General features: G+C 40.9%; 1 protein-coding gene across 2 annotated transcripts in view; it reads right to left on the reverse strand.

Moving 5' to 3' along the window:
- LOC131041883 (magnesium transporter MRS2-A, chloroplastic) overlaps positions 1–16022 on the reverse strand; it is a 411268-nt gene that overhangs the window by 363165 nt on the left and 32081 nt on the right. For both annotated transcript variants that reach the window (XM_057975112.2, XM_057975111.2), the window contains exon 3: positions 4601–4671. In XM_057975112.2, coding sequence (XP_057831095.1) covers positions 4601–4671 — 71 coding nt within the window. The remainder of the gene's footprint in view (positions 1–4600; positions 4672–16022) is intronic.

Below are 16022 nucleotides of genomic sequence, written 5' to 3' on the forward strand. Positions count from 1 at the left end.
ATTAGTCCCCAACTGATGCAGTAGGTGGGGTTCAAAGGTCATAACCATGGAAGCATATCAATACTAAGTAGGCATATTTCACAACAATGGACTCAAAGACTCAATCATGTAACCATGTAGAACACTTCTACTTTCCATGACAACCTTCTTGACACTTGAATGTCTCAGAATGAATAAGGATTCTCATAAGGTGTGTTTCAAAACACCCCGTCACAATGACACTTCCCAAACTCCATGCTTTCCCTTCACAAGGACACCTTGCCTTATAGGTTACAAGTAGCAAATAAGGATTTAATGTTCACAAGACTCAACCAACACTAAGATCACCTTAGATCCACACAAACACAACATTTCAACACCTTAGCAACTCCCACAAACACTGATTTCTCTAACTGTCATAATTTCCACATAACCTGTCCTAGTTTCTAGTAGCCCTATCCAGAGACAAAATCTGCCATATCTTTAGTCACACTCTTGATATCCATCAAAGGGGAATGGTTTTGAATACCCTTTTGGGAGACACAACACATATCCAATCTGATCATACAACTCCTTTGGAACGTTTGACTCAACTTTGGACTGATTTTACATAGCCTAGGTCTAAAAAGTACAGCAAAAGGGGTTTTTTGGGCATAATTTTCAGTACATGGCTCATATCAGTAACCTAAAACCATTTTTAGATACCCATTTGGGCTTTATACAACATATGTCAAAATTGGATAGGGTTTATTCAGAACATAACCCTCAAAAATGGACTGATACGCTAGAAAAACCTAGTTTCTGAACTGGGTAACTGGAAATATTCGACCATTAGACCACTTAAACGACCTTTTCTTTTGACCTGGTAAGAATGAATAATTTATTTAATTCAATTATCTTTCCAACCATAGAATATTCCGACCCTCATCACGTCCATACAGGCCGTACTAAACAAAACAGCAGCAAATTTCTGGAAAAACAGAGAAAAATGAGGTTTCTTATTCATTTCATCTTCAAAATCATCCTCACCACCTTCCTCCACACTTAACCACGTACAAATGATTCACAAGGGACCTATTTATAACTTCTACACCTTTTCTAACTTCTCCAACTACCCCTTTACAACTTTGTCTTTTCAACTTCCCATTTTGCACTTTTACAATGACGACTTCACATTTTTTTTGCATTTTTGACAAAACTTAACAACATGAACCTAGTTGACTCCAAATGACTCAGATACATTAAAAGAAGTCCACATGGACCTTATTGCATCACAAAATGGCTTGCTTATGCCTAGACCCTATCCATTTAGCCCAAAATTAAATCAAAATTTGAACAAGAACTAGGTGCTCCTACACCACCAATAGTTGGTTGTTAGTTGATAGTTGCCAATAGTTGGTGTTCTCAACAAATGTTGGCTGAGCTATATATTTCTTATTGTACTTGTAGTTGGCGAGCCCACGCGTGAAGTTCCTATATCTATTGCACATCCGATAAATGAATGAACAAAAAGACATTATTGCAAGTAATTGTTATTGTTATATTATGTTATTTTGTCACTTCCATTTATTAAATGTGAATCATTCAAGTAGAACACTCAAGTAAATAGTTATGATGTCAAATGTTGCTAGTCAAACAACACACCCTACTCCAGATGTTAACATAATGCCACAATACAAAGAGAAATAATAACAATAAAGTCTAGGACCAAAGAGGGATACCACTATATTAAATGAAGCAAGGAGGAAGATCAAATTGTTGATATAGTGATATTTTTATTGGAGACAAATGAGCAAAAGAGGCAAGACCATAAGCAGCAAACTAAACCACAATAAGAGCAAGTTGTCCCTGATACCACAACGGAGATAGATGATATTTCAATTGTCAAGTTTTATATAGCCCAAACTGATAAAAAGAAAGAGGATCACTAGCCTGAGGGGAAGGCGGGCTTGAACTCTTTCAGGATCATTGGCATTGCTAAAAGGTAGCTAGAGACCACCTAGGAACAAGAATTGGAAGGTGAATATGATGATCTGTAAACCCTACTACAAGTTTCAAGGAAGAATGATGTGAATACAAATCACTTGAAGATTATCAAATTGCCAGCTATTTTTTGGGAACAAGAAACCATACAAACATACTTGGACTCTGGAAACAGAAAAGACAAAGTTTGACACTATATGATTTTGTTGCACAAAACACAATGCTTGAGGTTCAATTTTAGTCCCATGGACTGGGAAGTGGGAAAAAAAATAGAACATATTCAATTTTTCAATTTCCATTCAGCTAAGCAACCAACTGCAATTACCATTCATATAACATGAGTGAGATCGATATTTTTCCAGGTTTTGAATTTCTCCCAGATAACTCCACCATACCATTTTGCATAGATATGGAAGTGCTTTGCAAGAAGCAAGAAATACTTTGGAGAAACCAGATCATAAATTCAAAAGATGTTATCAAGCAACACACAATCAACAATGACATCATCAACCTGCCCAGACATTATTAAGCAATGTCGTCTTCAAATGTAAGTTTGATGTTTTTTATCCTACACAATTTTCAAGTTGAAATCAGCAGAGATCAACCTAACACCATCAACATTCAATTCCAAAAGTTAAGTTTAACTTCTAAAAGAAATCTACTCCAAAAATGTTGAGTCTGCCTTGCTCTGTATTTTCGGTCTCTCTGCAAAAATGAGTCAAAAAAGGATATATATATGAAGAGAGAGCAATAGCAAAACCACTTTTGGAAAAACTCGAAAAACAGCCCAGAAAATGCTACAAGTCATTATCAAACAGGATTAATGGCAGGTTTCTTTAGTATAATGCAACTATGTTTCTAATCATTGCGTTTAGAATCAGGTGGTTGTGTCTAGGGCAATAACAATTGTCTAACCAATATTCCCAACAGTGCCTCACCTATATATTTAAGTCTTGACAAGCATGGAGATAGCATTAAAGGAGTCATATTGTCGTTCATATCTACAAAATTTTACATTGCATAAGTGATGATAATTAGAATAAATGAAATGATTTTATCCTAGGTTTTGTGAGTTGATTCCATCCTTGTTATATCCCCATTTCTATTAGTGTTTCTACATTCAATACGAATGGATTTTATTGTGTATATTTAGTTGGTGTTACTGTTAGAATAGTTTGGTCTATATTTCCCGTATCATACATGTGGCAGGCTCCATCTGCACTAGAATTTTCCAGAGCAACAACGCAATCCACCACCATCACTTTCATTTATCCTTACTGTTATAGTTTCTTGTGTTTCACTTTCCCCCATTGCTGCTCCAATCTTATCCTCTAAGCCAGCCACCACATCTTATCATCAAGAGCGATGTTGAGCACCCTTAAAGGGAGGCTACATGTAGGCAAGAAATAAGATTTCTGTTATTGTGATATAAATATTTAATACATTGATAAATATATGGAATTTTATTTCATGTCTATGATTATTTTCTATGTATGTATGTACATAGGATACTTTTAATTTTGAGTCATCAATGGTTACATTAAGAAGCCTGCACAGCTGACTTTAACTGGCACATTTGTTTTGCACAATCCTATATTTTCATCTTGTGTCATCTATTGATCAATCTCTCCAATTCTCCAGGCATTGCACTGCTCATGTAATTCAAAGATATAGTAAATCAGAAAAATTTGTAATGAGATTAATGCCATTTTTAAACATTGTGTCTCATCTCTGACTTCGTTTTGTCAATCTAAATAATATTATGATGCGTTTTGAACATAATTTGTATTGCTCATCATTTAGAGTAGTTTCCTTTGACCGATTGACTCTACTCCAATGTATTACTACCAAGGCCTGGCCCTTTTTTAGCAAGATAATCAGCTGCCTTGTTTAAAGTCTTGTAATAGAGAGAAATGAGGATTTCAGTAACACTTTCAAAAAGACAAATTATCTCTTCTTGTAGTCTAGAAAGTATACAAGTGTTATAAGATCCAATGATCACAGCATCAATGACAATATAAGCCCATGTCCGTTTCCATATCATTAGCATCAACAACGTTGAGATTAATAGCAGCCTATTGTCATGTATTAAATGGTCCCCACACTATTAGAGTTTGTACACAGATCCAAAGCATAGAAATTTAATACCTCCACATTAGTGTCTCTTATTAGACCCCACCTCATGCAGCCCCAAGATTACTGGTGAAGGCCCTGTCAAAGTTTAATTCGCTATTTTTACCATGAGAAGACTGCGATTTCCAGAAATCCCGAAGGCATTTTAGTTCATAATCCTTTAGCAGTGGATCCTAGAAAGTATCAATAACCTATTAAGAGTATGTTATATCCCTGCTATATGCTTATGTTTTAACATGTTAAGAAGAGAAGACAACTCTCTTGAATGCAAATAGAAATACTACCATGATTGACAGAGCCGTAAACAATGTGAACTAGAAAAGATGGAAAAATATGAGCCAGTGTCATATAAAGGCAAATGTTTGAAGTGCTAGACAGCATTGCAGCAACCATTTTTATTTTACGTGTACAGTTTTTTTAGATTACATTAGCAAGTACTTATTATGCATAAAACAAAAAGGGACTAAAGGAATCTATAGAGCCTTTTCATTTCCAACTCCCTTACCAATATTGAAGGTGTGGAGTTGGTCACCCATAATGATGGATCTACACTCCGAATATCTCGCAACCTTAAACCTGCCATTGGAAAAGGCATTATTGTAGAGTGCTATTTAATGCTCTTTATAAAAATGTATCTAATTGCATTTATTTTGGCCTATAATGTTAAAGTGAATAGTTACAATCTTAGATGCATTTATAATTAATGTCAGCTTCTAATATACAAATGAAATGCACCAACTTTAACTAGTGAGTAAAATGAAAATGTAATTTTCTAGCATAAATCCAAACTTGTGTTACAAAAATTATTATGCAAAATAAATTCAATTTTGAGTTAAAGATCCCCATAAGCTATAGAAAATCTCACAAACTAAAAAAAAAGAAAAATATAGGCCAACCTCAAAATAATATCAATGGCAAATGCTAAATATTTCATGAAGTTGTCCTTATTTGGAAAATTTGTGAATTGTAGAAGATAAATTATAAAATACTCTGTCAAGTAAAATAAATAATCAATCATAATTTTAAGGAATGTTATTCCTCCATTAAAGGCTGTGGAGATGCCCCCCCTACACCCCTCCCCCCCCTTGTTTTTTCAAGCCAAAATTTGATGGTGCATCTATGGGCAATCCTAAGGCGTTGGTGTTGGAGCATCCATTCACAATGATGGAGGTCAATTTGTGAAAGGTGGAAGGTGGCTGTTTAGTCCTTAATGTAGGTTGGTAAAACTCATAGATAACACAGTGTTTTCCACACGTACCAATTATTCATGTACCAGTACATTCATATGTCACAGCATAAGTAATAATGATAACAACTTAGACCAGAAGAGTTATATCTTTATTGATTTATCCAAAATATATCCATGCATAATCTCCCTTGCCAAGGTTCCATCCAAACAATATATAGACCTGACGGTTGGCCAAGTTGCCAACCGTCACCAACTCCCAACTACCCGACAGGAACCTCTCGGCGACGCAACATAACCATAAACACAACATAAACACAATTATAATTATTCTTACTAACATAAGTTATTTACCCCTAACATTAGCCCCCCCAAAAACGTAGTCGTCTTCCAGACGACTAAGACAATAAGAGCTGAAATATAAAACATAAACTAGGACCGAGAAGAGGGAGAAGGCGTCCTTGTAGTGGCCGGAGAAGAAGGTTGATGTCCGGTGTGAAGTCTTAGGTTCTTTTCTGCCACCAGCTGCCTTCTTTACCATGTGGGCAGCTTCCAACAGTTTCTTATCATTTTGCTCCATCTGTGAGGTACCGTACTAGCACCTCACATCCCCTACCTCATCTTTCTCCCCTGGTACCGTACTGGCACCTGGCGTACCAGTACTTGTTGGTACCGTACCAATACCTATTGGTATCGTACCAGTTCTTGTTGGTACCGTACCAATACCTGTTGGTACTGTACCAGTTCTTGCTAGTACCATACCAATACATGTGCCTACTAGTACCCGTACCAGTTCTTGTTGGTACCGTACTAGCACCTACTGGTATCGTACCAGTTCCTACTAGTATCATACCAGTACCTATTGGAACCGTACCAGTACCTGCTGATAGTGTACCCGCACCTGTTGGCATCGTACCAGTTCATGTTGGCACTGTACCAATTCATGTTGGGACTGTACCAATACCTATCGGAACCGTACCAGTACCTACTAGAACCGTACCAATACTTGTTGACGTCGTACTCATACCAGCTTGTATCGTACTAGTACATGTTGGTATCGTACCAGTACTTGTTGATGTTGTGCAAGTACCTGCTGGTACCGTACCAATGCATGTCATACCAGAACCTGAGTCTGTCGTACTGTTGACGTGTCTAAAGTCGCATTGCTGCAAACTCCATACGGCCAACGCAGAATAGAATAAACCTGCTGAGTATCCTATCCTCTCTTGAGATAAGGAAATCCCTAGTGCTATTTTCTACATTTGATCAAAGGGGATAACCTCAAGGTTTCGTTTGTCAGGTCTTGACTGCAGGATTACTCAATGGTTTGATGTGTTTTTGCTGGAAACACAAGGCGACTTACGTAATAAAGAGCAAAAGGAAAGGGTTAGGAGATCTAAAACTAACAACACGGGTATGCAGGTAGACGGATTCAACATAACCAATTCCCGCTTGGCCAGAATAGCTCACAACCTTCCAGGAACGGTGCAATATTCAAAGGGACTTAGAAGATTTTCAAACTGGAGACGCACGGCTAAGCACCCAATTCTGACGCAGCTCAGACGGACACCTGCAATTGAACTAAGCACAATTAAAGGCTCAGGTTAACCATACAAAAGGATACACAATCAGTATATCCTCAATGGTATGAGCCTGAATCTATCAAATACCTGCACACCCAAAATAGAAAGATCTATCTAAAATGCTGAGAGAAACCATGCAAACAGGATGAAAACAAGACAATAAAAAACAAATCAATGTCTATATATTGATTTCAGCTGCCTATTACAACAATTTCTACAGCATCTCTATGTTACTGCTTAAAATCTAACCTATTCTAACTCTATCACCAGAGTCTAACTATCTAACAATCTCTAACTATCTAAACCTTTACAAACGAAAGGCCTTTGCCTTTTATAGATTTTACAATACGAACCAAAGGCTAGGATTAACTGCATCCAAGGGTCCTGATCTGCCCTCCAGAAACTAGCAGCCCTAGCCCATGCCCATTAAATTCTCACTCATCCATTCAACCACAATTTCAACTACCTGCCACTATTTGGCTTCAATTTGAGTCTATTCGGTAGTTGGACATAACTGTCCACAACTGACTTGTTTCCCCTTTCTTTCAAAATATCTGAGTGGGACCTACAAGCAGTTTTACAATAAAACAATTTCAGCTTTTTAGAAATTGAATTCCTGGAATTAAATCCAGCTATGTGCTTTTTCTCGAGATGGCATAAACTTGCAGCATTCAGAGTGTTCTTTGGTCTTTGGTCACGGTGGTGGACTTCATCTTTGTTCAACGGGACGGTTCCCAATGTTTGGTTGCTCTCGCGCTCCTACAGCGTGTTCCCACATCTTTTTCTTTTTCCAGTCTTCAGCGCCTGGCCTTGATTGCGATCCTTCTTCGATTTGCGTTTCAGGTCTTTCTCCTGGTTCTCTAATGACGTCCTGTGACCTACGAACGATCAACTTCATTTCAATAAATCAATTTGAAAAATTAATTAATTTAATTTAACAAATTTTAACGCCTAGAGGGCCATTTGAAAATTTCCCAAGTTTTAACGCTTTTACTCGTTTCGCGAATTTAGTTGTTCCTGGCAATTTTGGGCAAGAGGGGTGTTCGAAAAGTTTTAAAAACTTTGACATTTTCACCCCTTATGGTGAATTTCAGGATTTTGGGCACTTTTGCAAACTTTACCTTTTTTCACATTTTCACTTAAAGGTCCAAATTTCGGCCCTTTGAGGCATTTTGCCAACTTTCACTTTTCCACATTTTCACTTAACGGTCCAAATTTTCGACCCTTTGAGGCATTTTGCCAATTTCGGACCTTTTAGGCCTTTTGCCAATTTCGGACCTTTTAAGCCTTTTGCCAATTTCAAACCTTTTGGGCCTTTTGCCAATTTTGGACCTTTTAGGCCTTTTGCCAATTTCGGACCTTTTCGGCCTTTTGCCAATTTCGGACCTTTTGGGCCTTTTGCAAATTACCCATTACCAGCAAATTTCACAAGACTTGGTCTTATTTCTCCCGCACAGGCAGACAAAATTTAGGGGGGGGTCCCCTGTCAACTAACGGGGTGTGTGTGCAATACACACAACACGTACCAATTCCCTGCTTCGTCGTTATGTCTTTTCCTGGTACGGCCTTTCCTGCCACTGTCTGGTCTACCGTACTAGTACCCTCTGGGGCTTCTGCTGCAAGTATACCCAAGCTAATTTGTGGTAATGATACCCGCCGCTGTGCTGGTGGTTCCCCTTTCTTGATTTTTTGGAACAGCACCCCTACTAGTCATACGTCCCCCACGGGGCTAGCCACCGTAAGCACTTCCTACGGTACCAAGTGTGTCGAGGATAATTTTGGAGGTGTGAACTTTACCCTCATACTCTTCCATTGTTCCTCTGTGAGGTCATCCCTGCATACCAAATCCATCAGCCATTTCTTTTTTTCCTTGGTGAGCTTCTTGGTTGGTTTCGCTGCAGATGCCCCCTTCTCCGGTATGCCAAATACCCTCCTGAAGTCCTATGGTTTGAATGAAACTCGTACCATGCATCCCAGGAACTGAATAATGGAAGCCCTTTCCTGCGAGTTGTATCCGGATACCATAGTCCGCAGCACTGGCTCAAAATCCTTGATGTTAAATGTGGACATCTGGATGGCATGGTTCACCTGAGCTTTTCTGAGGGAATCCTTTATCACATGGTCGGGGAAAGTTTCCTCCCACCAAGTGCGACATTCACTGCCAGTCACACTTTCAAAGGCTACATTCTCCGTCGTGATTCCTTCTGGATCCTTCTCCACTTTTGGCCTAATTTTGGCCTTCCTGTTGCTGGCTGGATCTGTAGTTGTCATGGTTGCGCTGCAACTGTTTTGCCCTGTTTCCCTGTCTTTCTCCCGTCCTTGGCGTTATTATAACGGTCTACCAGTGTGACTCGCCAATTGGTACGGACCATTATACTAGCCGCTGCCTCTCCACCGTACAGATTGATCCGTACACTTCCCTCTCATGACCGTACAACCTCTTCAACTTTCGCAAACTCTGCTAGAGAACTCTGTACGGATGGCACGAATTTTCCAACAAATGCTTTCAATTTTTATATGTGCCTAGTCCCTGCGTGTACGGACTTCCCTGTGTCAGCCTCCGTACGGTCTTCTTCTTCATGTTCGTACAGTCTTCTCCTCTGCATCGGCAGCCGTACGCTGCTGTACATACTTCTCAACTCATTGTACGGTCTGCAATGTACCCCGTACGAACTATTTTGTTGTGATTGTCGTACACTGTGCTGTAAATTTCGTATGTTGTACGGACTGGTTCGTTGTGATCGGCACAAACCGTACGAGTTAGGTGTCATCGCCACACCGTACAAGATGTTTCGTTGTACCTTGCTCCCCTCGACTTCTGATGCGTTTGTACGCACAATCTATACACCATACGGATTCGATGCTTGGTCTTCACGCGCCTCTGTTCGGGCAATCCGTACGCCGTACGGATCAACCACGGGTTCCCTCCATGCCTCCCCGCACTCGTCCGTACGGTTAGTCCATACATTGTACCAATTTAATCTCTCCTTTGTGCCTGGTCGTGCGGATCCTTGTCTTCTTCTTCTCGATTTCGTCCTGCTGCCAAGTCTGCTTCAATTTCTTCTCTTCAATTTACTAAGGTGCCCCCTTAACTTCCTCTTTGCAGTAGGTTTATCTCGTTCAAACCGGTGTGCTGGTGTGACATCCACCCATGCCATCCCTTCCTGGTACCTACCGTACTCCGAGGGAAATGACTCCTCTTTCGTAACGCCGCTTGATTCCCCAGTCTTGCATATTTGCAACATGTGGCACTTCGGGTGGAAGACCTCGTAGTCCTCCATCTGCCAATGGAAGAGTTCGGCCAATGAACTAGTTCCATCTTTAGAGTCTATCCAATTCCAGCACTCCTTCCTCGTTGGGTTCCCTCCCTCCTCTATCTCCTTCGGAACCCCACTCCCATCTGTTTGAGTCGTCCGAGTCGGAGTCAGACGACGCAAGCTCTTCACTGACGGACTGATTCCTCAGGTCAATCACATACTTATGGCCTTCACTTTCGATTGAGAGTGTATTCTTCTTCCAATTATGATTAGCTCTAGCCATGATCAACCACCCCCTTCCCAGGAGGGCGTCGTACGCTTTTCTTTCCAGTGGAATGACTATGAAATCCAAAATGAATTGCTGTGTCCCGATCACTACCTTTTGTGCCATGAGAGTACGGAGAGGTTTGATACCATGTTGGTCTGCACCGACGAGATGGAATGTTGGTGGCCAAAGAGTAGGCTTGCCAAGGCTTCTCCATGTTTCCTCCGGTAGTACGTTGACTCCGAACCCACCATCCACAATGGTGTTTGTGAGCTTTTGTCCCATTATGTCCATCTCCACCACGACAGGTTTCCGTCCAATGCTTACTGTGAGTAGCATAGGGTCCATGGCATCTGTACCATGTTCCTTCATCGGAGCTGTACTATGTGGTTTTGTCATTGTCCAGTGTTCCTGGCCGACAGTGGTGTCACCGACTGCATTCGTTAGGGCCATCCTCAACTGTGGCATGGTCTGTAGAAGGTTGGATACCCGTACGGGTATTGTGGTCTGTAACATCTGCTTAATGATAATTTTTTCCGGTCCTGACCGGAGTGGTGTACTGGCAGCCGAGTGCGAGGCCCTCCGCTCTTCTGCCATCGCCCGCTCGATATCCGCCCTGACTTCCTGTAGTCTTTCCTTCTCCGTGCGAGGGTCAGGATACATGGCTTTTTTGTTTTGCAATCTTGTGATTGTCAATACGCCTTCCCTCGGTCCTTCCACCTCCAGCATATTCACCCCTTTTTGCCTTGGACAATCTATGTCCACATGATTCCCTGGACCGCACCATTTGCACAGCAAACTTCCTGCGTCACCCCCGTTTTGACATTCCCGTGCAAAGTGACCCCATTCGTTGCACTTTTTGCATTGAATCATGGATCGTCCCTTCACATCATATTGAATTCTACTCCTTGGCGTGTTATTATTGGACCTGTCGTTACCCCTCCAATTGTTCATGTACCCTCCAGGAGAGGCGTCAGAGTTTGTTGTCAGCTTCGGAGGTGTCGCTGGCGATGTGACTTGGTCGGGTTGGGCGTAGAGCACTTGTGTGCTCCGTGTTTTCAAGTTGTATGGGCATTCCTTAATGGAATGTCCCATTACTTGGCAGATGTCACAGAAGGCTTTGCGGGGACAACTCCCCTTAGTGTGTCCTTCCGTCTTGCAATCGGTGCACCATAGCTCCTTTCCTTCCCTGCCACCTTCTTTGTCAGCCTTTAGTTCTTTCATCATTCTCATCATATCCTTCGGAGTGCTTGCACGGTTTTGGACTCCCCATCACTGTCTTCATCCGTACTATCACCATCGCTCACCCGGCACTTCCCTCGGGATGTCTTATTTTCGCTTTCAATATCCATCACACGATTGTACGCCTCATCATACAAGGGCGGGGGGACCACCTTCATCTTCTGTCTAAGGGATGGTACCAATCCTTCAACAAAACATCTCTTCTTGAGGCCATCAGCCAGCTGGTTCTCCATTTTATTGAGCAGTTCCCTCAGCCTTCTACTATATGCCCGCACACTTTCACTTTTTCCCTACTTGGTAATTGCAAATCTTCGCCACAATTTCATTGTCGTCCCGTAGGAGTTTGAACTCCTCTTCGAAAGCCTTCTTCAGACTGTTCCAGGACGTTTTATATTGGGCATCTAGGTCCGTATACCAGTAAATGGCTATTCCTCGCAGAGTGGCCGGAAATGCCTTCAACCAATAATCCCAGTCGTTCTGGCCATTTGCCTCCCAAATGGTCACACATGTCTTACAATGTCGTACGGAGTCCTCCGACCTGTCGCCCATGAATTTTGGAAGCTTTTGTTTCTCCGAGGTGTGTGCCATTGTTCTTGCCTGGAGGGTTTTATGTAGCGCTTGGAAGTGACTATATGCCGGAAAGGTATTGTGTGTCCGGGAGGTACCGTACGCTCTTGGTCTGGTTGGGCCCCTGTCCGTAGGGCTTTGGTCACCCTCGCTCCTATAGTCCCTCCTTCTCGGGGTTTCTGGATCTGACCCTCCTATTTTGATGCCCTCTGACAAGGACAAATTCCTGATGCCAGATAATGTTGCTTCAAAAATAGTGGCGATCTCTTCGTGCAGGTCCCGTACCGCCTCCTCTCCTTGTTTAGAATATTCCGACGGGTTGCTCTGCGACTCGGCTCCGGAGTCCTCTTCACTTGATGTCGAGTGTGGGGCCTGGTCAGCAAGATCTTCCTCCACTACGTCTGGAAGTGGCAGGTTCCTGGCGACCTCGACCAACTCCTTCCACGTACACGGCCTTTGTCTCTCTCGACTACAACTCCGGCTCACACTCCGACTTCTGCTACGTTTCTCCAGGCTCTTCGAGTCAGCAACCTCCCTTAGCCGTCGTCCCCGGTCGGCCTATTCTTTTATGCGGAGGGATCTTTGTACAGTTCCCTCGTCTACTCCTTCGGTGGCAGTGGTATGTTTGTCCTTGTTTGGCCATAGGGGCATCAAGTGCCAGAGGTACAGCATCGGCTAGCCTCCCTCTCCTCTTCCTCCATACAGCTCCGCTCCTCATACCTTCGGAGTACTTGTTGCCAACGAAGTTCTCATGCAGTTTCCTCCCTTCAGTCTTGAAGTGCAATCAAATTTCTGGCGAGTAAGCTTGGAATACTTCCGAGCAGGTCAAAGACGGGAGTGCTGACAATGAGTTCACCACGTACCATGCCTTCCGAGACGGCTCTCTCCCGAGCCTCTCTCTGCATGTACTGCGTGACCATCACGTCCCACAACTCCACCAAGTTTGTCGTCAACTGATCCTCTCGTGCCTCTTCCGCGGTACTCTCTTCGTGTGTGTCGTTGTCCACGACAATTAATTGTTGGTTGAATGGCCGACCCATTAATTCCTTCCGCCTACCGCCATAGTTATCTCCAAGTTCGTTCAGGCAACGGTGCCAAAATGTTTAGTCCTTAATGTAGGTTGGTAAAACTCATGGATAACACAGTGTTTTCCACACGTACCAATTATTCATGTACCAGTACATTCATATGTCAGAGCATAAGTAATAATGATAACAATTTAGACCAGAAGAGTTATATCTTTATTGATTTATCCAAAATATATCCATACATAATCTCCCTTGCCGAGGTTCCATCCAAACAATATATAGACCTGATGGTTGGCCAAGTTGCCAACCGTCACTAACTCCCAACTACCCGACGGGAACCTCTCGGTGACGCAACATAACCATAAACACAACATAAACACAATTATAATCATTCTTACTAACATAAGTTATTTACCCCTAACAGTGGCTCTTTTTTCTTGAGTTCCAATACCAACAATGAAGCTCAATGCAAAGCATTTTTTGAAGGTCTTGGTCTTGCTAAGTATGTCAGATGCAAGAACCTCGTTGTAGAAGGAGGTTCGATGGTAGTCATTGCTAGGGTTTCTAAAAATTCAGACCTGGTTGAAAGACAGACAGGATTTTGCAAGTTGTAGTTTCTTGCAAGTTTTTTGATGATTTCCAGTTCACCCACTATCTTGAGGAATACTATAAGGTGGCAAAATTCTTGGCTAATCCAGAGGTAGTTCAATCTCATTTTGCTTTGGTAATTGTTGTAATGTACCGTTTTTGCTAGTTCTGAAAATAAATAATTAATTAATCAAATTATTATTTTGTCTCAAGTTTGTTTTAAGGCAGTTAATATTTAATTAATTATTTAATATAAAGTGGCTTATAAAATTAAAAAATAAAATCATACTTATAGTAACATATTAATATTAAATTATTTTAATTTAATATTTATTATTGGAGCGGTTACCCAAAAAATTAATATAAAAAGTGATGGAAGAAAGGTGATGGAATCATTCGGGAAAAATTTTATCAGAGAGTATTGGAGAGCTATGCCTTTCAAAGAGTGGGAGGACGGAAACCCTCACACTTGTAGGGTTGGACGAAAACCCAACCTAATAGTGGTGGTAAATTCGCAACGGAGTTCACATTTGGTCTTTCAATGGTGAAATTCGTAAAGTCTTCTTCAAAGACAAATTTCAGAGATTAATATTCAAGATATTCATCACATTTTCAGAATAAGGATTTGTTCCAGATATTCAGAATAAGGTACTCTCTGTGATTAATTGTTCAAAAATAAAGATGCATTTTCAGGCATATTGATTTTTTATTATTCAAAGTTTACATTGATGGGTGAACAAAATATTAAAGAGGGGGGCAAATTATCACTATGGGAGATTTCTTTTGGATGTAAAGTGGTTATTTAGAATTTCTATTAGAGAACTATTATCAAATTAAAGATATCTTTCTCTCTAGTTGTGGGCTTTGAGTATATGCATATTAAATAAATCATGGAGTCATTTTGCCAATATTTGTCATTGCCTTCAAATAATATGGTGGACTATATGAAGCATGCACGAACATTCCTCTTGAAAGTAACTTCATGATTTCATGGTGTCAGAATTGGAGATGTGCTAATGGTGTTAAGGAGGTGAATATCAAGGGTTTGGTTGGTATCAGACTTCATTCTTATTGGGATTTTTTGTGTAGTTTACTATCTATAATTGATAGCTACGTAAAAATAAATGCAAGCAGATTCCCTTTCATATTGGCTGGCTCTCATTAGGAGGAAATCGTAAGTTCCATTGATATCACTGCTCCATTCCAATTTTACTATAATTTGGCTGAGTTTCATAATGGGAAAATCAAAAAATAAAACAAGTATATGGAGATGTGGAGCCGTCTTACTGAAGAGTTGAGAAGAGGTTGTCGATTTCAATCAAGTCATGAAGTTTAAAGCATGCATGAATTCCTGGTGAAGTTTTATTAATCTCTCAATGAACCATCATTTCTTCAATCCATTCATTAACTAGTTCTCCAACTTCACCAACAATTCTTTGAGCCTATAATTGTAAGCTCATGTGTTCTCATGTTTCCCTTGCTTGGTGTTGCAAATCTCTGCCATGATCCCATTGCCATCCCGCAGCAATTTGGTTTTCCCTTTACTTAAGTCCCACTTTAATAAAGTTAAATCTTTAATTTAACTTTATTGATAAATAAATTAATAATCGGAAACAATTATTAAAACTCCAGTCAAAAACAACTATCATCATGAGGATATTATTTATGAGTTCACTGTCAATCCAAACCTGGCCCAACTGACTTACTATAAATAGTATCTCAAAAACTGCAGCTGAAATTGCCTAGGCCAAATATCCTCAAGATCCCTTAAATGTCCTGGTTAGCCTACGAGATCATGGAGAAATAGGCTAATGACAACCTCATACAACATGTGCTAGAAAGGGGACATTACAGCTGCTCTATAAGTGGAGATCATAACAGCCAAATTCCAAATTTTCAAATCCAAGTAACACTCAATGGCCTACCAAGCACCAAATTTCCTATGAGTAATCCAATGACCAAATGTCCTTGTGAGGGGTAAACGTCTGAGCTGCTTCCTTGGGTAAAGATCCTAACCATGTTCCTAAATCCGAGTTCAAGTTTCCTAGAGGCCCTCTTCAAACATGACTTCCAAAATACAGTCCAATGGCCAAGCTTATGGAACCACAAGGTGCAAAGTAAACATGATGAGTTTGAGCAGAGATCCATATAGTTCCCACAATCTGAGTTTCTCAAGCTAAGATCCAAAGTTCATTCCTGGAACCAAGTTTC

This window comes from Cryptomeria japonica, chromosome 1 (genome assembly GCF_030272615.1).
Source record: "Cryptomeria japonica chromosome 1, Sugi_1.0, whole genome shotgun sequence".
Taxonomy (NCBI): domain Eukaryota; kingdom Viridiplantae; phylum Streptophyta; class Pinopsida; order Cupressales; family Cupressaceae; genus Cryptomeria; species Cryptomeria japonica.